The sequence below is a fragment of the Primulina huaijiensis genome, chromosome 13, assembly GCF_012295235.1.
Source record: "Primulina huaijiensis isolate GDHJ02 chromosome 13, ASM1229523v2, whole genome shotgun sequence".
In the NCBI taxonomy this organism is placed as follows: domain Eukaryota; kingdom Viridiplantae; phylum Streptophyta; class Magnoliopsida; order Lamiales; family Gesneriaceae; genus Primulina; species Primulina huaijiensis.
This window is the reverse complement of record NC_133318.1, coordinates 5,655,041-5,677,128: the sequence shown is the minus strand read 5'-3', so window position 1 is coordinate 5,677,128 and position 22,088 is coordinate 5,655,041. Positions and strand designations below refer to the sequence as shown.

At 34.5% G+C, this 22,088-nt stretch overlaps 1 protein-coding gene across 4 annotated transcripts; it reads right to left on the bottom strand.

Moving 5' to 3' along the window:
• Window positions 1-273: 273 nt before the first annotated feature.
• Window positions 274-5,582, bottom strand: LOC140991918 (calmodulin-binding protein 60 A-like). Of its 4 annotated transcripts, none has more exons than XM_073462087.1 (8): window positions 5,433-5,582; window positions 5,072-5,159; window positions 3,916-3,959; window positions 3,268-3,758; window positions 2,551-2,711; window positions 2,003-2,200; window positions 1,182-1,903; window positions 274-1,013 (listed from the first exon to the last, which is right to left on the bottom strand). In XM_073462087.1, exons 1-7 carry the CDS (start codon window positions 5,513-5,515, stop codon window positions 1,208-1,210), a joined length of 1,761 nt encoding a protein of 586 aa, XP_073318188.1. In that variant the 5' UTR covers window positions 5,516-5,582; the 3' UTR covers window positions 274-1,013; window positions 1,182-1,207. The 4 variants fall into 4 exon arrangements, with proteins under 4 accessions (XP_073318188.1, XP_073318186.1, XP_073318189.1 ...); XM_073462086.1 differs by having other exon boundaries at window positions 275-1,001; XM_073462085.1 differs by having other exon boundaries at window positions 274-1,903.
• Between the last annotated feature and the right edge of the window lie 16,506 nt (window positions 5,583-22,088).

Sequence of the window (22,088 nt, the reverse complement as noted above, 5' to 3'; positions counted from 1 at the left end):
CGCCTCGTCGCCTCAAGATTTTTGAAATTTTAGATTCTTAGTCTCAACATAAGTTTGTTTACGATTATTAGTGCAATCCAAACAAAGAATAAAGTTTCCGATCATGGACCCAATTTGACGATCAAAAGGCGGAGATCCGTTCGAAAGGAGATATAATAAGAGCCATCTCCGTTAATCCCGGTTGGTTTGGAGTTCAGCGTTTAAAACACACATGTATACAATCTAAACATCCTATGGATGTTTGAATAACATGCAAAGTTTCGAAAGTCGAAACTAAAATTTAAAAGTTCCGCTGCGCATTAGGTGCAAGAAATCGATGCCCTAACAATGTGAAAACAGCAAGGTTTATAAGATGCAGATGTTTTCGGCACGAAGACAAAGGTGTTTATTGAAACAAATACAAGAGACTCCATGAAAGCTATTATAATCCTGCACATTGATTGGTACACTGCTTCTTAACAATATTTAAGGCATGAATAGATCAGAACATAAAGAAGTGAATAGCCCATATGCCATAGCATTTTCCCAAAGGATGGTACAAATCTCTCTCCATTTAGAAGTGCTTGCGTATCATAGATTTTGTTTCCCCTGAGCCACGCCGATGTTTATGTGTGAATTGAATAGCAGTAGGCACGTGACTGCTTCCTGACTCCAAGATTTCTGACACAGCCTCGCGAGCCTACGCAATCACTCCTAACCAGGCATGAAAAAATGGTAGCATACTATTTAGTGAATTCCAAAGATCCATTTCCTACTGTTTGCCACATAATCAACACTTTATGCACCAATTTGGAAGATGGCAAACTTGACATGTACCAAAGGATCAGTAACAGTATTACACTGACACAGGCCTCAAATCTGGAGCAATTGTAAACCAGTTGGTCACCGCAGCTAAGCATTCTCTCTTCAATCAACCAAACGGTGCCATGCATCCTCGACGGTTCTATTGATAACGTTTCAACAATTGTTTGCTTGTGCAATGCATCCACAGATCACTGCAACTGTGTTATTCTCTGTGTATCAGTTTCATAATATAACACTATCAGGCAACTAAATGAATATAAAGAGAGAAGAAACGTGAAAGTGTTACTAATTACTCATGACACACGTATGTAACATTCAATAATTGCCTCCAAGTTACAACTAGACACAAGTAACATTTCCATAGAATATCAGAATACCGTGAAAACACAATATCAGCAGCTTGTTAACCAATCCTTTGCCTCTTCTGAACATTAAAATCACAAAAATCCATAACCCTTTTTCTAACCCGAGACACCCACATCGTGAGACCCACAGCCGCAAAGAAGCGGATACTGCCAGCATTACTTTGTTGAACAGAACATGATTCAACACAAGTTTCAGAATGGTTATTGTTATGATGGAAAAGAAGCGATACCACACTCTCACGGTCAACAAGATGTTCAAATAAATAATTTGGATTAGTTAACAGGTCACTTAAGGCCTGATGGGTCGGTGAATAAACTGGGCCTTGATCAGCGACAGTCAAAGATGGATAACACGAGGGATAGAAGCCAAGATCATTCGGTGAACGAATTGGACCCTGATAAGTGACACCACAAAACGGCTGATTAGAACCAAGAGCAATCGGTGAAGAACTTGGGCCCTGATCAGGCACTGGCAAAGATGGATCACGTATTTGTTGAATTCTTTCTGAGCGAATCAAGCTAAAATTGCTTGAAGGACACATAAAAGGACCTATTGTCGGAGATGAAGTATCTGGTTCTATTGTAGCATATGCATCATTACGTACAGAGTCTGTGGCAATACAAATGTCATGGGATTCATAAGGAAATTGATGAACAAGAGAAGTTTCATCATCAACAAAGGTTATGTCCTTTCGATTTTCAAATGCAAGAAAAAGCAACTCCCGCGCGCTAGCCTGTTAGAAGACAAATATCAATTAGCAAAACATGACCATCAACCTGAATTCAATCATACCTCTTAAATAAGATGAAAATTATATATAATAAAAGAAGACCTGTTCAACTTCAGATAGATTGTCAAGATGAACATAATGGGAGTTGCGGACTATCCCCATCAGTTGGCCAACGGCATCAAATGCCACAACAAAATTAAATTTAGAAGGAGAGCTATACAAATAGATCTTTTTATCATCAATAATGCATGTATGAGCGTGGTCCACTATGGCCTTCCACACCTTAGAACCTTTGAAAATCTGTAGATATCCCACAAAGGTTACACAGATCGTGCCAAAGGATGAAGACAATTCAGATGTGCGAAATTTCCTTTTGAAAAAGAAAATGACAGATAACATAAACACCAACTTCATAAAGTTAAAATGTCATGTATTTCCTTTTTCAGAAGTGACCCGCTAATCATGAACAGAAGTTCCAGAAAACTAAATTGCAATGAGTAATAATCAAGAACTGATTATTGAACCACCTTTAGCTGACTAATATCTACCACCCTTTACTCAATAATGTATAAAGGACAGACAAAAGGAATGCATTTATGATTTTACTCCAGAAAGTATAATGAAAAATAGGATAGTGCAGAGGTACTAACTCTCCGTAGCCTCTGAGGATCAATAGAGAGTAAAAACCGAAAATCTTGTACTGTAATAATATTTTCCTTGTACAAATCCTTACAGGGGCCACCGTCTCTGCCAATGTTTTCCAATCTCCAAACATCATCTAAAAGAGATGGTGGGTAGTGCTTTCCATACACTGCAAACAGGATACAGGAGTAACACAAATGTTCCATCAGCTGTCTTCTTAAATGTGGCCTGCTTCTACCGATAGTGTTCATACTTGGACAACTATCTAAAAATGCACTTTAGTAACAGTTGGGGACTATAACAGAATACTAGTAACATGAACCATATAGTCATTGCAAAAAGGATGGCCATGAAAAGACGGTGCCAAAAAAATGGTAAGCTGAACTAAAAACATATTTGTCTTCATTCATTTAACTTACCCGTAACACATGGTTTCAGTAGAATGTAAAAATTGAGGACATATAATATGGATGGAAGTGCCTAAAGGGCAGATGGGAACAAATTTTTTTTATAAATGTCTGTTACTTGCAATATTAACCAAAAAAAATGGTAAGCTGAACTAAAAACATATTTGTCTTCATTCAGTTTACTTGCATATGGTTCTAATGTGAATAACATGTGAACCACTCTGAACACCCAGATTGAGTCTACAACTCACAATTATGCAATATGAAATTCTTAGAATGAACAGACAATAGCAAGAAAATAAAATGAGAGAGACTTACATTTCCCTCGGCGGTCTTCAACCATAAATGACTCTGTCCATGCTTCCTTCACCTTACTCCCATTAGAATTATCTACAAATCTTGCCCCAAGTCGGCACAAACAGCGCTTCTTCCAACTAGATCCATGTCCTAACTTTATACCAGATAAGATGCCCACCCCTTCCTTGAGGCGCACATACATACCTTTAGCAACATGAGGTTTCTCCTTATCACTTTTCCTAATGATCTTACTATTGAAGTCTTCGGTGTTCCAATTGTGTTCATTGTCATCATCATCTGCCTGAAGAAGTAATATCTCAACCTTTCGCGAGGCTTCGGGCCCGGAATTAATAATTTTCCCTGTAGTACTATCGACGACAGCCAACCTCATGGCAGTGCCTCCTTTTCCTTCAATCTCCTTGCCCGTCAGAACAGGACCAGAAACTCCATCTAAAAACTTCAGCTGTGAAGTTCTGCTTTCTGTGGGCATAGTTGCTTCATGTGTACGGTTCCTAAAGGATGCATGATGAGATTAGAATGGTTACAATCACATCTGCATGCGCACGTTTCTATGTTACTGGTCTCACATAGTATATGTATTCCAGTTACACAATTTTCAGTTGGAAAAAGAAAATAAAGTGAATTCACTCATCATATAACTATACTCACCCAAAGCCATGAGTCATAAGTTCAGATTGAATTTCTTCTTTGACCTGGAAAAGAATAATGGGATGAGTACCAGTAAATCCAAGGGCCGAAGAATTTTGAACTTATGGGTAGAATCATGATATCTCATTTAACTATCTGCTAATTCATGCCCTATTATGCAAGTGATAAATTTTCAATAATTCTACTGAGATTTTTTTAAATAAATTGCAGCATAAACATCAAAGGACAATTTTCTGAAAGGAAAGGAAGGTGATTGTAAAAAGTCTTGAAAATTTTATATATATATATAAAAATCTTAGTAATAGTTCAATCAGTTTTCATGTTTTAATTCCAGATTTCAGTAGTTGAAATCATTCTCGTTCAAATTTCAGCAACGTTCTTATGTTATATGTTAATATTTTGTAAAAAAAAAATTGTAAACTCGTAAAGTTTATTGTGAAGATAAATCATGTTGAAAGTTTATCTTTCAATTTCCAGTAGTTTTTCATAGTTTTCTTTTGTTTTGGCATTGTATTTCTTTTGGAGATTATAACAGAGTCTAAAAAAAAAGGAGGTTTCTTGTCCAAAATCTACCGTGTCACTCATAACAAATTTCAAATAATTGTTTTAATTATCAAATAATATAAATAATTGTTTTAATTATCAAATAATATATTTTATTTAAATTATTAAAATAACTACATGAACTATAGAATCTATTTTGTATTTGGTTTTGGGTTGTTGTAGTATAAGTTAGGTTATGTTTTAGCTTTTTGTCCTTTTTTCCGGAATAATAATATAGTGTTTGATAATTCTAATGTGATATCAAAAAATACTAATATGACAGCGTAAAATACTGAAGCGTAGTCAGTAAAAAAAAAAAAAAAAAAAAAAAAAAAAAAAAAAAAAAAAAAAAAAAAAAAAAAAAAAAGTCAAATCACAAACCTCACTTACAAGATCAAAAACCAACCACAAAAGAATCAAAAATTTTAGATGAACATTTTGGCTATAATCTCGAATCTATGATACCAACAGCAGCAGCAATAACAAAAAAGAGGCAGAGTGATGAATGAAAAAGCCACATAAATGCATAAATACATTATGATTTATGAGAAATTAATCACACAATTACTTAGTATTGTCTACTTAACTAGAAGTTGGAACAAGATCTACTCACAACTTTACGAATCAAATCTTCCACAACGGGCAAAATGACTCCACGGAAAGTATTTATCGCCACCACTTCCATCTCCTTTTCCATCATCCTGAAAATTAACCATTAAATGAAAAAGAAAAGGGGAAAGACCAAAACGCTGAGAATATTGGTCACAAATCAAGATCAAACAACAATACCAAAATATATATATATATATATATATATATATCCACAATCAATTATCAAAACATAAATCCAAAGCAAAGAGGAACAACCCATTTCAGTTCCCAAATCAAAACACCAAATTCAGAGGGAAAACACACAAAGAAACATCATCAAGAAAAAGTACACAAAAAGAAATTAAAAAGGTCAATAAACTCACATTCTCAAAGCTAAAACTAACTGCCCATCAATATCTGAACTCCCACTGTTGCTGGCGCCTTCCGTCGGCAGATTTAACAGCATTTTCCCCTCTCACCAACCCAACTCTTACAAAAATATGTAGGAATCAATATAAAACAGGGCCTCGTTCTTTTTCTTATATAGAAGAACCAAAGGGTCCCACAATAGCGTGTCATTCATTATAAAGTCCTTTTTTNTATGTATAGATACTGTCTTCTAATGATAAGTGATTGTGTACATTAATGGGCTGTTTGAAATGATGAATTCCATTTTGTTATTTCTTATTGAATAATAAACTTACTGATTTATTCATCATAAAATAAACTTATATTAATAATTTATTTAGATTTTTTATTATATTAGGTGTCAGTTTATTTTAAACAATATATGGAAATATCAGCTTAAATACCTGTGTAAATATAGTAAAAACTTATATATCAAAAAATTTTGAAATTTATTTTTTAAAAAAAAAACTCTTGAATTTTTAGTAAAACTGTTTAGACATTTGGAAAGAAAATACAACAATTTACTGGAAAAAGGGTTAATTTTAGTCTGAATTAAAAAAAATGTTTTAATTCTAAAAAATAGCAAACTTTTTATTTTTAACTTAATTTTTAAAAAATTTTGAACAAAATTGTACTTATAATCAGTGTTCTAAAAAGAGCTTGGTGGTAGGGGTGTCAAAATGCGACACGACCCGTCAACCCGACACGACCCAACACGAAAAAAATCAGGTTCGGGTTGGGGTTTTTCGGGTTCGGGTTGGGTGGATTCGGGTTAGTGCCATGTTAGGCGGGTTTCGGGTTGGGTCAACCCGCGAACTTTTTTTTTTGAAAATATTACCTATATTTTTATATATTATATGTTTGAACAAAATTTATTGTATATTTATATGATAAATTTTCATAATTTAATATTTATTTTGCATATTTTTATTTTTTTAACAATTTTTTATTTGATTTAGTAAATATACTTTTAATTTTCTACGATTAAACTTTCAAATTTAAATCAGAAATTTTGTTATTATGTGTTAAATTAAAATATTATTATTATTTTTTATTTTTTTGAATTTTTTTCATTAATTTTTTTAAAAAAATTTAAAAAAATAAAATAAAATTCGGGTTACGCGGGTTAGACGGGTTGAGTCGGGTTATACGGGTTCGTGTTCAGGTTGGGGGTTTTCGGGTTGCTTCGGGTTCGGGTTGAAAAAAAAAAATTTCGCGAGTTGACCCGAAACCCGACCCAACCCACCCGATTGACACCCCTACTTGGTGGTAGGCGGCGACAACCTAGCCGATTTTTTTTTAAGCTTAGATCTCTAATTTTTCTTTTTGTTCATCTCCATATTTATTCACTAAAAAAAAAAAAAGTTTGCAACGGTCAAATTCATCGCTAATTTCATTACCAACAGTTTTGACCGCCGTAACTATATCGATTGCTAATTCCACGGAATTTCCCTCTCCTTCAACATTCATCTCAACATCTTCATCTCCAACATCAACAATCAATCCTTTTGTCATAGTTATTACACTAGCCTTGTTTAAATTTTTTTTAAAATCCGATTTTTTAATATCCGCCTAGGTCAATTTTTGCAGCAACGTCCAGAGACGTCACTTTATAAAAATCATGACAATAGGCGACCCGCTCATTGCCTATCCACCGCCCAGGCGGTCAACATTTTAAAACACTTCTTATAATTGATGGTTCAAATTGATATAGAATCGGAATTTATTCCTTTTAAGTTTAAAGGATCCACAAAAAAGCAATTGGCATGACTCGGTAATAAATTAACCAAATAACTAAATTTAATATTTACTTTTAAAAAATAACTAAATTTAATTATTTAATAATTATATCACTGAGTATGTCTCTTGTAAGACGGTCTCACGAATCTTTATCTGTAAGACGGGTCAACCATACCGATATTCAAAATAAAAAGTAATACTCATAGCATAAAAAGTAATTCTTTTCATGGATGACCCAAATAAGATATCCGTCTCACAAAATACGACTCGTGAGACCATCTCACACAAATTTTTCACTACTTATCATGATTTTCGATTTGGTTATAATTAGAAAAAGAATAAAAATAGGGATACTAATCACGTATTTGATTTTGTTANATTGTGTATCCAATGGGTGAGTGACACTTCATCGGTGTTCAAATAGGTGTACACCTGTCACTCACCGGTGTTCAAATAGGTGTACACGGTAGGTGTGCAGTATATCAAAACTTTATATATATATATATATATCTCCAAAGTACTAAATATTAATACATAACTAACGACTTGTTTTTTAAAAAAACCCAACGACTTGACAAATAACATATACGCGCTATTGCACCGAGTGGCGCTTCTTTCAAAGAACTCTTTGATTTTTGCAGCATGTTGATATTGTCAACCATAAATTCGAAACTGCAAGTCGTAATAGTGTCCTTAAGGGTACCCACATTGGGTGTAACACCACTCTCCAATGTGAGTGGGCGTTATAAGAGAGGGTGTGGGACGTTCATCCAATGTGAGTGGGCGTTATAAGAGAGGGTGTGGGACGTTCATACATATGAACGCCCCTGTGTCAGTTTTTTTTTTAAAAAAAATTCGATAAAGGAATATGCAATCCTTTCGAAGGATATTTCGCAAATGACATATGAGCAACTTATCATCCACGAACGTCTATGTCAAGAGATCAGGGGGAGATGGAATATTTAATTTTCAGTTATTGTAATTTTCGATTATTGTAATTTTCATTTGTTATAATTTTCATTTTCGTTAATGTAACTCTTCGATCAATTAGTATTTTGCATCTTCCCTTAAGTTTAATTTATTTTCTAATATTTTTATGCAATTTTTATTTATTATTTTATGTTGTACCGTTTTATTTTAGGTTTATAATAATTTTTTAATTTTAAATAAATGACACTCATAAAATTAAATGATTTTACGTATTAAATATATAAAAACATATTATTATTAATATAAAATAATAATAATTCAAATTTCTTAAAAAATTTGAAAGTGAATATTGTAACGTACCGTACATTTACTGCTTAATATTTGCGGAAAAATCAAAAATTTTCTTAAATGTAAACATCCAAACGGTCGTCAACTCATCGTGCATAAAAAAATATATCTTTGAAATCATCCGTCACCAATAAAATTTTGCTAAACGAAAAGCTTGCTCAAAACATCTCGCAACAAAACATAAAATCAGAGTATTAATATTTTCATGCTTAAAATCTTAAAATAACGTGGGCGGTCCTCGGGTCTAGCCTTCCGCTCAGTCCAAGCCTGCTCCTTGGTCCCCCCCTCCTGTCTCCTCATGAATATCCTCACCTGCATCGATTAAGTCAAGTGAGTCTAAAGACTCAACACGTATAAACTGGAAGTAGCGAATACTACGTAATAAAACCACACGCAACTTCAAAATAGAGCATACATACTGAAAACTTGAACGTGCGTATTAAAACTTGAACATACGTACATAGATACTTAGACGTGCCATAACTTAAACTTTGCATAAACATGCTGCATACTTGAACATACATAGCTTCATCATTTTGCGTAGAGAATGTCTCAAAGCAAGTGACCCATAACATAATTCCCCTGATCAGACTAAACCACAGTACTGGGCTGACAGGGACGTATCCACTGCCACATACATGAGATCCCCGTTCATAATTTAACGGGCGGATTGGTCCCCGTTCATAATTTAACGTTTTCCAATCCTAAACATAATTTGGTCACAAGACATTTAGCATACCTCAAAAACTTGAAAATATTTTCTTTGCACGTCAACATACTTACTTGGCGTTGAGGGATTCGTTGGACATCGATTAGGGCCGTTGTTGCACATACTAACGTGAATTCAAAGCTTAACTTGTATAACTTAGACGTAAATATTATGCTTACTTACGAGCTCATTCAATTTCTTATGACGTTCTAAAATTCCCATGACTCGACCTTATAAAGCATCGTACTAAACCATGACATCACCCTCAAAGCATACTATAAATTTTTCTTAAAATGTGAAGGACACGGACCCCGTGCCTACATCCGTGTATGGGTCCGTGTAGGTTCGGATAAGAAAGACTTTGAAAAAAAGGGTGGACACGGACCCCGTGTCAGGGTCCGTGTAGGGGTCCGGGTAGCCTCGTAAATTTTGACACCGAAAAGAAACAAAGGCACGGACCCCATGCCCTGGTCCGTTTGGGGGTCCGTGTCGGCACGCAAAAATGACACTGACGAGGAAACAAAGGAACGGACCCCGTGCCAGGGTCCGTCCATGGGTCCGTGTACCTGCGGGACAAGCCAACATACGAAAATTCTGAACAGGTTTTGCTTAACAGTCTAGACTCGATCGAACGGACCATGAATCGACACCAAGAGGCCATCTTAGGATACTACATCAATGACTCGAACCTATACGATTGTCCCCAATGCAACCACATGTCCAAAATAAGTCAATACTCCATAAACAAAACCTTTGACAGAAAATGGTTTACACGACTACTCGTTCTCCCAAGAGCCTAACGACGTGAAACGACACACCAATATACATCCCAACATCATGCTAAATATACCTAGATACAGCAACGATCACCCGTCGATCTCCAACGAAGCCTGCAACCATTAAACTTCAAGAACGCATCAACATCATAATTTTCTGAAAACGCAGTTTGAGTAGTCCCACGAAAAACATCATAGCTCACTCAATTTCTATCCAAATAACTCGAATTTTATATCAAATCGAAAGTATCAAAAAGTTCTACAATTTTTGCGTTGAAAGTTTTTCCAGAAAAGCGACCGAAAAATCGCAGTATTTGAATTGACAGCAAAAACGTAAAATTTGTGATCCAAAATCGTTTCAAAATTTATCTAAACATGATTGCTCAAACTTCTACACGTCACACATATAGTTTACACATAAATAACAACACAACGCATACTACGACAAGATCGATGCAGAAATAACAGAATATACGTGCTTTTTTGATGATAAACTTTACCGAAACGGCGATACCGAAGCGGAGAAAGAAGCGAGGTTAATCCGGGACGAACATGGCTCGATTTTCCTTGCAATAAAATCGCCGAGAACTTGCTGGAAAATAAAAGGGAAGGGGGCGGCTGCTTGTTCTCTCAAGAACCCTAAGTTTTCTTTTCTCAAAATAATAAAAGCTGAATGAAATATGTGTGTGTGCTTTGATCGGCTCTAGGTGTGTGTAAAAGTGTGTAAAGCGTGTAGTGTGTGTGTGTCGTGAGTTGGGTAGGCAATTTAGGGAAAATTATTGCTTAATGCAATAATTAACATGCTAATCAAGGTGCTAATTACAAAGGTTAACTCAATTAACGATTAATTAAAATATTACCCCTACCCATCTTTAAGTAAAAAATCTAGTAGAGAAAAATAAGGTGCACACTAGCAAAACTTTAAAAGTTTTAAAAAAAATGTTAAAATCACTAAGTAAATAACTTAGGCTTTAAGATATTAACAACTAAATAAATTAGTTAAAATTCCCCCAACTTCAACTTAAAATAAAATACCACATTTAAAATTGCCAAAAATCGTCATCGGTATTTTTCTCGATCCCGCCTCGAATAATCGCCTGAAACATGAACTCGAAAAGCATTTTAACGTGCATCGCATAAACATAAATAATTTAAAAGAATGCATTTAAATAAGTCATGCATGGCTAACACCCATTTAAGTTTAAATAAATGGTTTAATAATTAAATAAATGCATGAGTTATACGTGTACTGAATTTGGACACTACAAATATATTTAATTTAAAGTAAGAGTAAGATGAATGAGTGGACAGCGGGACCTACAAATAATGAATGTGAATGTTAAAATGAATGTGGGAGAATAGATGTTTTAATGTAATGTGTATGTGGTATGTGGACCCTACGATTTTTGATGAGGTGGTGGGTGTTATACGGATGCTCTAAGCACTTACTTTTTTCCTTTGGAAACATTTATTTTTAGATGTTACAATGATGTTTGCTGAAGCTTTTGGATTTTTTTTTTGGAATTGTATATTAAAGGCTTAATGGCCATCACCCATTATGGTGTATGAATTTTTTTCGTCTTCGTCTTCGTCTTCAATGGGTGTTCGAGTTAGTGAAGTAAGTATGTATTTGATCAATTGTCAAGAGTTTGATCCCCTCTATCAACACCTTCTTGTACGAGCTTGTCACACATTAGTTGCCTAATATAGTTTACCATACTAACGTGACTTACAGGCTATTGCGTCAGCTATCCGAGAGGTTTACCCAATGTGCACCGACGAGTAACGGTTGCCGATTCCTACATCATAAAAAATAGTTATAATTAAGTCTCGAACTCGATATATCGTCTCAAAACCTGAGAACCTTGGTGCTAGATAAGCTATACGTCATCGGCTCACGAATCCATATTTTAATACCACAAAACTTTTTTTAGACGGTCTCACGAGTCAATTTTGGTGAGACAAATCTCTTATTTGGTCATTAATGAAAAATTATTATTTTTTATGCTAAAAGTATTATTTATTATTGTAAATATGGGCAGAGTTGACATATGTCACGAATAAAGATTTGTAAAAATGTCTCACAAAAGACCTACTCTTTTAATACAGATGTTTGACTAATTAATTTGAGGCAATGCTTTGAACATTTCCAAAACTAATACTTTATCTTTCGTGTGGTGTACATTCTCGTGACGCAATCTCTATAATTTAATGCAACTAAAGAGTTATGTTTTAAGATTTAAAATTAACTAAATGGCGCATGTATGTTACAATATTGTTATCAGTATCGTTAACGTTTATACTTCCAGTTATGACAGATGTAGAGACTAAAATAATCCATCCCGGAAAAAAAAGTACAATTATTTTTGGATTTTGGTTTCAAAACCAAAAACCGAAACCGAAATCAAAACCCGAGACATACATTTAGGTTCCGGTTCTTGGTAATATTAAACCGGATCGGGGTGGAGACTATGTGAAACTATTATATAAATCATAAATTAGTACGTGTTGAAAATTAATATTTAAAATGTGTATGTTGAATATTTGAATGTTGAAAATAAGAGTTGTAAATATTGAAAATTAGTGTGTGATGATGTAGGTAATGATGATTTTATTTTTGGATTATTTGTAAAGATTTTCTATAAATAGATCTCTCATTTGTGAAGAAAATCACAATTGAGTTGATAAAAAAAATATTATAAAGTGTGTAGTGTGATAATTTTGAGAGTTTGAGATTTTTACTTTTTACCGTAAATTTTTACTTTTTCACAACACGTTATCAGCACGAAACTCTAAAAGTCCTCCATATTTTTCCAAGCTCCAAAACAGAAGAAAAAGGTAACAAAAGTAATAATATTTATTTTATTGTTTATATATTTCATATATAATATAATGTTATTATAAATAATAAAAATAAATTTTTCAAAAAAAAAATTGGTATAAATCCTTGGAGAATGTTAAGACGACATCCCACACTCTCGGTAAAGGGATACGACAAGTATAAAAGCCTATAAGATTTTTAAACAAAATATCTTATGACATTTCATTATAATATTTTGATATGATATATATAATTATTTAAAACATTACTAATATTATATACACCATATTATTCTCATAAAATTATACAAATACATACATTTATTTTCTTGTACACCAACGGTCATAAACGGTAACAAAACGTCTAGTTTTTGCCCTATAAATATGATCTCACAAACATATTCAATCACTCCAATTTTCTCTTCTTCTCTAAAATTATTCTTCATCAAATTTTTGAAGAAAAAAGAAGATGGCTTTCACAAAGCTATTTTTAATTATTTTGGTTATAATACTCACGAATCTTGTACTTATCGGAGAATATCCTCCTCGTGTGTTTTCTTTATTTTTACGAATGCTTGTATTTGTTGTTTATCCATTACTTTGTATTGCAATATTCATTAACTAATAAAATGCATCGTAATTTTTTTTAGTACCACCATGTCAAACTTGGCAAAGCTCGAATTCATTGCTCTTGATATTACGGGAAAAAATTATATGCCATGGACTCTCGATGTAGAATTGCATCTTGAGTCATTAGGTCTAAATGAGATCATAAAAGAAAATGGCATATGCACATCACAAGAAAAGGCAAGAGCCATGATATTTTTGCGTCGACATCTCGACGAGGGATTAAAATGTGAATATCTGATTGAAAAAGATCACATGGCTTTGTGGAAGGGATTAAAAGAAAGATTCGAACATATAAGGGAAGTTATACTTCCGACCGCCCGGGATGCTGGATACTTATCTGATCCACACAAGGCACGTTCCCAAACTGGATATGTATTTACTCGTGGAGGCACTGCAATTTCTTGGCTTTCACAGAAACAAACGCTCGTAACAACTTCATCAAATCATGCCGAGATTATTGCACTACATGAAGCAAGCCGTGAATGTGTGTGGTTAAAATCAATGACCCAACATATCCAAATCTCATGCGGATTATCATTCGACGAGAAGCCTGTGATACTATATGAAGATAATGCTGCATGTGTTGCTCAAATGAAAGAAGGATACATAAAAAGCGACAGAACTAAACATATTCCTCCTAAGTTCTTCGCATTCACCAAAGAGCTTGAGAAGAATAAATGTATTGATGTTCGTCACATTCAATCAAGTGAAAACTCATCAGATCTCTTCACAAAGGCACTTCCTACGACAATATTCAGAAAGCACATATATAATATTGGGATGCGCAATCTACGAAATTTGTGAAGAATTGTTCGTATCAACATGAGGGAGAGTTTACGTGACTGCACTCTTTTTCCCTTACTATGGTTTTTATCCCAATGGGTTTTTCCTAGTAAGGTTTTTAATGAGGCAGTACAAAAACACGTAATGAAGACATCATCGTATCATGATCATCATCACAAGGAAGAGTGTTGAAAATTAATATTTAAAATGTGTATGTTGAATATTTGAATGTTGAAAATAAGAGTTGTAAATATTGAAAATTAGTGTGTGATGATGTAGGTAATGATGATTTTATTTTTGGATTATTTGTAAAGATTTTCTATAAATAGATCTCTCATTTGTGAAGAAAATCACAATTGAGTTGTGAGAAAAATATTATAAAGTGTGTAGTGTGATAATTTTGAGAGTTTGAGATTTTTACTTTTTACCGTAAATTTTTACTTTTTCACAATAGTACGAAGTTTTTAAGTTTTCGAATAATAAACAAACAGCTTACTTTATCTATATAAAAAATAATTAAAGCTAATTAGTTTGATTCCCTTGCAAATTCTACTAGTATTTTCTTCTTGAACATCAAAATTTTAAAAAAAAATTAGTTCAATTAATTTTAATCGTTGTCAACCTGCAACAATAATTTATGCAAGGAAAGCACTTTAACTTATGTACATTAAATTGTTACATATGCTTTAACTAACTTAAAAATTAATATTGTGTGGTTAGTGCGCTTTGGTCTCTTGTTTTGATTTCTTATATCAAGATCAAATCAAAGCCATAATCCTTTGTGTGACTTATGCATTAGCAAATTAGACAATTTAATTATTAAACAATAATATCAAATATTGAATTTTTAATTAGAAAATGATTAAAATTAAGGGTAAATCAAGTAGTTTCAATTGTATAAATTGAATTATCCATTAATGGTCTTGGATTACTTTACTCAGCAGAGAGAGCAATGCATCCAATAATCTCTCTTTCTATAACTGCACTCTACGCGATCAATGGAAATCGAATATGTGATCTTGGCTCTGATACATATTGTAGAACCGAACGCCTCCCACTTCACGAAAAACTATAAATAGTGGCAATGATACAACTCAAAAAATTTAAATGTCGCGACAACTCAAGCATCACGTTTCGTTTGTTATACTCAATATGACAATATTATTGCACCAACGCCACGTGTTAGTTAAAAAATTTAATAAAATCCTATTTAGTTTAAAGACATGACACGAAATCATTAAAAATGAAAGAAACTGTAATTTTCGGCATGTATATTTCTTTGTTTGCGATTATGGTCATTCGTGTTATTAAATTGTATCTTAGTTTGCCATCTCCTTTATTTTTTGTTACAATTAAGCCATTTTTTCGACATAACACCAATATATAATTTTGTTGAAAATTGGATAAAATTCCCAAAACTTAAGAGATACATGACTAAAATTAAAATTCAACAATATACAGAACTAAAATCATAATGAAATATACATAAAATATCAAAATTAGAATTTATCCCTACATAAATATGAACAAAGAAGAGACTTAGGACAAGCCACATACCACATTAAGTATTTAAGTTTGGCTTAAGTTTTCACTATTATATAAATAAACACATGGTAGTCATTTGGTACATACCCAACAAAACAACCTTAGCTTAAGTTTTTAAACATCATTATCATACAAACAAACAAATCAATAACATACTTTTTCATAAACAGATGAATAATTCATCATATTTTTCTACTTCTTTCCCGCTGGATTAGCTTCAGAGGTTACTTTTTTCCGATTAAGATCCATTTTGATGCGCAGAAACTCATTTTCCACTTCCATGGATTCAGACAACAACTCCCAGTTCCATTTATCCTTGCATAATACACCTCACACCTCGCATCCAATATCGAAAGTCGTACTGAAGCACTGATCAAGTGGCCAAGGGAAACCTTCAATGGCATCAAAGTCATGTACACCGAATGATTCACAACGTGCAAGTGAATTTATTAGTAAGAGTTCAACAAGCTAACTTAAAGTTTAAGCTTTATTAAGTCTTATGTTAAAACAATTTTTATTTTAATAATATTTTTGGTTATGATTGTATATCATTAGTTTTTTGACCCCAGACAACATCAAGGGTCTGCATACTAGCAAGCACTTTGATCCGTTTACCGACTTCATTGAGGGACATCAGGTGACGAGGTTGGGTGTAATTTCGAAATAGTAGGAGCGAATGTATTTCAGCATGGGTTCACCGCTTGCCTGTGGGTGAAGATATAATATGTGATCTAATGAGTTGACAGTATAAGGAATCTCTTGCAAGAAAAAGGCATGTTCATTTCGGAAAAGTATTTTTTTAGTTGTATAAATCATGTCACAATTATTACTCAAAGATACATGACATCATTATCGAATTCATTTTCAACTCCCGACATACAAATAGTTGCTGATTCGATCGGGATATATGTGTTGAAAAGACTGTACTGTGCGCTAAACATAACTCACTGGTTCTTGTAGACACTGATAGGATTGGTTAAGATAGTTGGAGTGTTTAAAATGTGGGATTGAATAAACACTCTGGATTTTTTTATTCCTTTTAAAATATAAATCAATTCTTTGAGGAACTGATCATGAAATCTTGTTCATCAATATAAATCAGTCAACTAATAATAGTGCAGAAATAGACTGAAATATAGATTGAATACTGAGGAATGGTATAACGTAAATGTAAGGTCCAAAATGCAATAATGTAATCAAGTTGCATGAAAATCTAAGAAAAATTAAAAAATATCTGATTAAATTATTTTAATTGTATTAATTAATTGTGATAGACATGTCTACATGTTTAAAGTAGGGTTTTCTATTAGAATGCATAAAATAGTGTTTTCAAAGGTTATTCGTGACGCGACCGAAGAACGAAGACCGGAGACTACAAAAGAAATTTTTTTTATTAAATGATTATTTTTAATTATTTAATATGTGGTATAATTAATGTGTAAATTTTGAACGTAGTATCTTTTGAGGTATTTTTACATGTCGAGTCATATTTTAAAATGGTAACCGATTTTTGACAAAAATAAGGACTTTTTGGAGTCTCGGTTAATATTTTCGAAAATGTTCCTAAACGATATATTTTTACTACATCCTAATAGGCCTATTATACTAAGATTATTGGGTCTAATTGGCTACCATAGTATCTATGTAAAAACTTGACTCCCAAGCCCTAAAATCTCCTACACAACTCACGCATAAGCCATTGAAACCTAGGGTTTTCTCCTCTCTAGCAACACACGCACACGCACACGCACACACACACACCTACACATTCCCAACTACTTTCACGTTGGACTTTGAAGGGCAAAAACGCATCTAGGTCTTCCCCGTCTCTCCGGAAACCCTTCTTCACGTCTATACTTGAATTTTCACGTGTGAATCACGCAAACGCACACCTTATTCCTTCTTTTCTCATCCTTCATATCTTAATACGTGTGAATATATATGTTTGCATGAAAAATTTGATATCCCTTTTAATATTTTCATTTTTATGATATATATATGGAATATTTTGGGTTTTTTCCCATATAAATCATGATATTGATGTTGCACAAGGGACTGCCAAGTTAGGGATGATAGGTGCATGATTTAGGGGCAGTTAAAGGGTGGCTGTGCAAGCCTGGAAATGAAGGACAAGGGGCTGAACAAAATTGGGTTTCCAAGGGAGCTAGGGTTCGGTTTTTTGGTTCTTGAAGGATGCAGGCATGTGTGAGGTGGGGCTGTATCCAGGTGACCTAGGAGGGCTCTGGATTGGTCCTAGATGGGTTGAGCGATGGCTGGTGCAAGGGCAAGGGCAGGAGCTGCACGGCTTGGCCGCGCGACCTTGTCGCGCCTGTGCGATCGAAGCAAACCATGCACGTTCTCGTGCATTGATAAGTGCAAGAATTGCACTTAATTTATATGTTAATCCATTTGATCTATGTTGGTTTCGAACATAATTACGCTTGGTATTTCTTGTTTTTGTGTCGTGCAGGAAATAAACCACAATTGGACAAATGATGGAAATTAGAGGTATTTTTGGGCATGAAGTGTTGATGTACTAGCGCCGCAACGCCACAAATTCAGCGCCGCAGTGCTACAATGCCGAGTAACTAGCGCCTAGGCGCTGCCACTCAGCACCAGGGAGCCACATAATGCGAACGCCAAGCCTTGGGTAGTGCCGCGGCGCCAGACCCTCGAGGATCGGACACCTAGGCGTTGCTCAAGCAGCGTCGCGGCGCTAGTAGCGATGAATTAAAATCAAATGGACCTCGATTTGCGGCCCGGATGCGGGAATAAAAAAAACAAGGGTTCAGAATAAAAAAAGCCGATTTTTGGGAGAAAAACACACGGGAGAGCAGGAGCGAACACGAGACCGAAATCCGGAGTGCGAAGATCGATCACAAACACGAAGAACGACGGATCTGGGGACGGAGACGACACTTCGGATTTGTCATCTATTCTTTCGCTTTTATATTTTCTTTTATTTCGATGTCTAAAACTTCGAACATGCCTTGTTTTTGCTTCAAATTCGTTATGAACTAATTTTCCAGTCTAGAGAATGACGTAGCTTTGTCGATACGATGATTTGACGTGGTTGTTTATATGATTGAATTCCGTTTGGTTTAATTGTGTTTCTTGTTTTTATCCACTGCAATTTACTGGCCATAAATTGTGTGTTGCTTGATTAATTCTACAACTCGGGAGAGAAACTAGGGTTATAGATCATTAGAAACACATCGTTGAATGTTTATATCGTTCGGAAGGCGTATAACTTTAGCGAGTCTTAGGTAAAAACATCGGTTGCATTTATCAATTAAACTTAGATTTTTATTAGGAATATTTGAATCGAAGTTTGATTTATACAATCTATTCGTCACTTGGGAAAATGAGAATAAAATAATTAAGTGTTCTTGCCCATTAAACAATTAGAGTTCATGAATATAAATTCAATCGGGAATAATTATAGTGGAAACTTAGTGAAATCACTTCTCTAGATATTTTATCTCGGTGATATTTCTTCAGTCGGTAATTAGAGTAATTATTTATTTGCAATTGAGTTACTTTAAACAAACCAACCCTTTATTGATTTTTCTAGATAAAATCGTGGCTATTTTAATTACGAACACTGATATACTTTTAGTTTACACTCTTCGTGGGAACGATACTTTACTTACGTATATTAAAACTTGACAACCGTGCACTTGCGAGCGGAAGACACGCAACATGCTTGCCTGGTTAGGTTGGTCCATGAGGGGTCCTAGGGGTTCGGTCTTAGTCCTAGGATGGTTGGTTAGGGTCTGGTCTCGTTGGTTTGGGGCTAGGATCAAATGAGAGTGAGCTTGTTGGAGGCTAAGGTTTAGTCGAGAAGTGCAGAAAATTCCAGTAGGTTTCTATGCGTTTCCAAGGGTGATAATGGCTTGAATTGGGTTGTAAAAGGGCTGGTTAAGAGTTATTTAAGATTCAAGTTAAAACCGAGACTTCGATTCAAGTTCTAAAACGAATTACAAACATTAGTCAACGGGCTTAATTTTACGCCTAATAAATGTTCACGGGTATGTTTTAAGGTATTATGATAAGTTTGGATGGATTCGAGTCGAAGTTTTAAGGTCCAGGGGTAGATTGGGAAAATTAGGGTTTCAGAGGCAAAATAGTCATTTTACACCTGAAAAATGTTAGGAGCCCTGGCAGTGTCCCGATAACTGCAATTAAAGTTAAAATGTTTATTTTGAAATGTTATGAAATTTTATGATTGAAAATGATAAATGCTAAAAGACGTGTTGCATGCTTGGTTTAAAAGAAAATGATATTTATGCATGTATTTTATAAAGTGATGGAAATGTTTTGAATAAAGTGACTTGATTGTGAAGGTAAGAAAATAGGGATTCGTGAGGGACAAAGTTTCAGTGAAACCCGTTTACGGGACAAAGTCCCGTGGGAACCCAACACCGAATTTCCATAGGCCAAGGCCCGCCCAATAACAGAATAGTGGTTGTGATGTCCCCGCCAACTATTGGCCAAGGCCCGCCCAATAAAGTGGTTAATGTTGCTTCGTCGCCTGGTACCATGGTTACAGCTTAGATTGATCGATACTACCCGAGGTGGTAGAAGGGGTGACGTAGGAGCAGTTGAAGTCTCCGAACATCAATAAACATATCTTGTATCCTTAACTGTTTAACTATTGTTCTAAAACTGATTTGATCAGTTCAAGCTTATATCAGTTCAGTTCCTCCCATAACTGAACTGATACAAGCCAGAACTGACCTCCCTTACTTCAGTTATTCAGTTTAAACACAAGCTAAAAGCTTTAAACTGTTCAGTTTTCTTAACGAATGATTATTTCGAGTATCTTTCGCTTGGTGTGAAAACCAAACTCGATTTAATTTATTGGTGTATTCATTCTTAGAACAGAAGCTATTGCAGCTTATGGAGAATATTGTGTTTGAAGCGCTTTCAAGGGTGCAAAAATTGATCCTTCAGCCCATGAGTCCGGGGAGGTGCATATGTATCTACTGGTGTTGTCTCACATACCTTAGAGATCAATCTTACTATTTCCCTACTGTTGACCTTGTCCTCAGCAGAGACAACATTATCTGTTAAGATATGACTTCACTATTTTATGGCTCATCTAACCAACAAGATCAAATGGCACAACGTCAGTAGCTTGACGTACGAGAACTTCTCAGGAGGTCACTAATTCCAGTACCACTCCCCTCAAGTTTGCTTAACCCAACATTTGGTATACATGAAAAAAAAAAAACAAACAAAGAGACATGTATGTATTATTATTATTTAATGAAAATGGAAATAAAGGCCTATATGTAAATTCTAAATTCAAAGTCTTATATTTGTAGTAGTATATATATATATATATATAGATATAGATATAGATATAGATATAAATACTTGCAACGAATGTAAACTTTTTCACCTGATATCTCAACACGACTCTTTAATACATAAATATTATGTCTATGTATCTAAACCGACGATGGATAAATTTTGATCTTATTGTGTGTCAACAAGTAATTAACTTTCCTAAGATAATACAAGGACAACATGGTACAAAGGCGACAATAAAACAACTTCAGCCAACACTTCCAGTTCCATCTATTGTTTGATCCAATATCGACTGACGAGCTGATCAAGTGGAGAATATAAATCATCGAAGAACCCAAAGTCGTGAATACCGAATGATTCACAAAGTGGAAGTGAATTCATTTCTGAAACGGGGATTCCCTGATTGAGTAATGGATCTGGAACTTTGATATTCATGTTTGATCCATCGACCATTTCGGAAGCTCCAGCAGTGTCAGGATATTGTCCTGGAATATGAGAATTGGACAGATTGAAAGATTTTTTTTACATTCTCGAGGTGTTGTTGAAGAGAATCCGGATCATCGAAAGGGGTGAGATCTCCCCAGTGCTCGAAAGTGTTAGAGTAGATGCCTTGTAAGCCAACTGTTGGCTAGGGAATTTATTGACTCAGTTGTAATAAACAATCTTTATTTTAATATAATTTACTTTTTAATGGTTTTGTTGTACTTTATCTGTATACCCATGCAAGCAGCATAGATAAAGTCCTTGATTATGCTTTAATACAAATGAATCGTAATTCGATGTTGAAACTCATTTGTAAACAATGCATATTCTAAATTCGTTCCTAGTCGATTCAGCCGCCTAAAACAGGGATAAAGGTCGCTCGAGCTCGAGACTAGCATCTGTGATGTTGTGTACTGCGTTTCTTGGTAAGGGCATAGAGATGTCCAAACATACAGATGGGTAGTCATATGATGATTATACTGAACAACCCTCCCTCGGACTTTCCAAGTGGTTATCATTCATCGAGAGGATAAGTCCGTGGTTATGATTGT

Excerpts from the sequence above, each read along its gene's own strand:
- LOC140991918 (XM_073462085.1), bottom strand. The coding sequence starts at position 5,515 with ATGCTGTTAAATCTGCCGACGGAAGGCGCCAGCAACAGTGGGAGTTCA. Across the intron at positions 3,960-5,071 it reads AAGATTTGATTCGTAAAGTT|GTCAAAGAAGAAATTCAATC; the intron begins GTGAGTAGATCT and ends ATTCTTTTCCAG. Across the intron at positions 2,201-2,550 it reads ATCCTCAGAGGCTACGGAGA|ATTTTCAAAGGTTCTAAGGT; the intron begins GTTAGTACCTCT and ends GGATATCTACAG.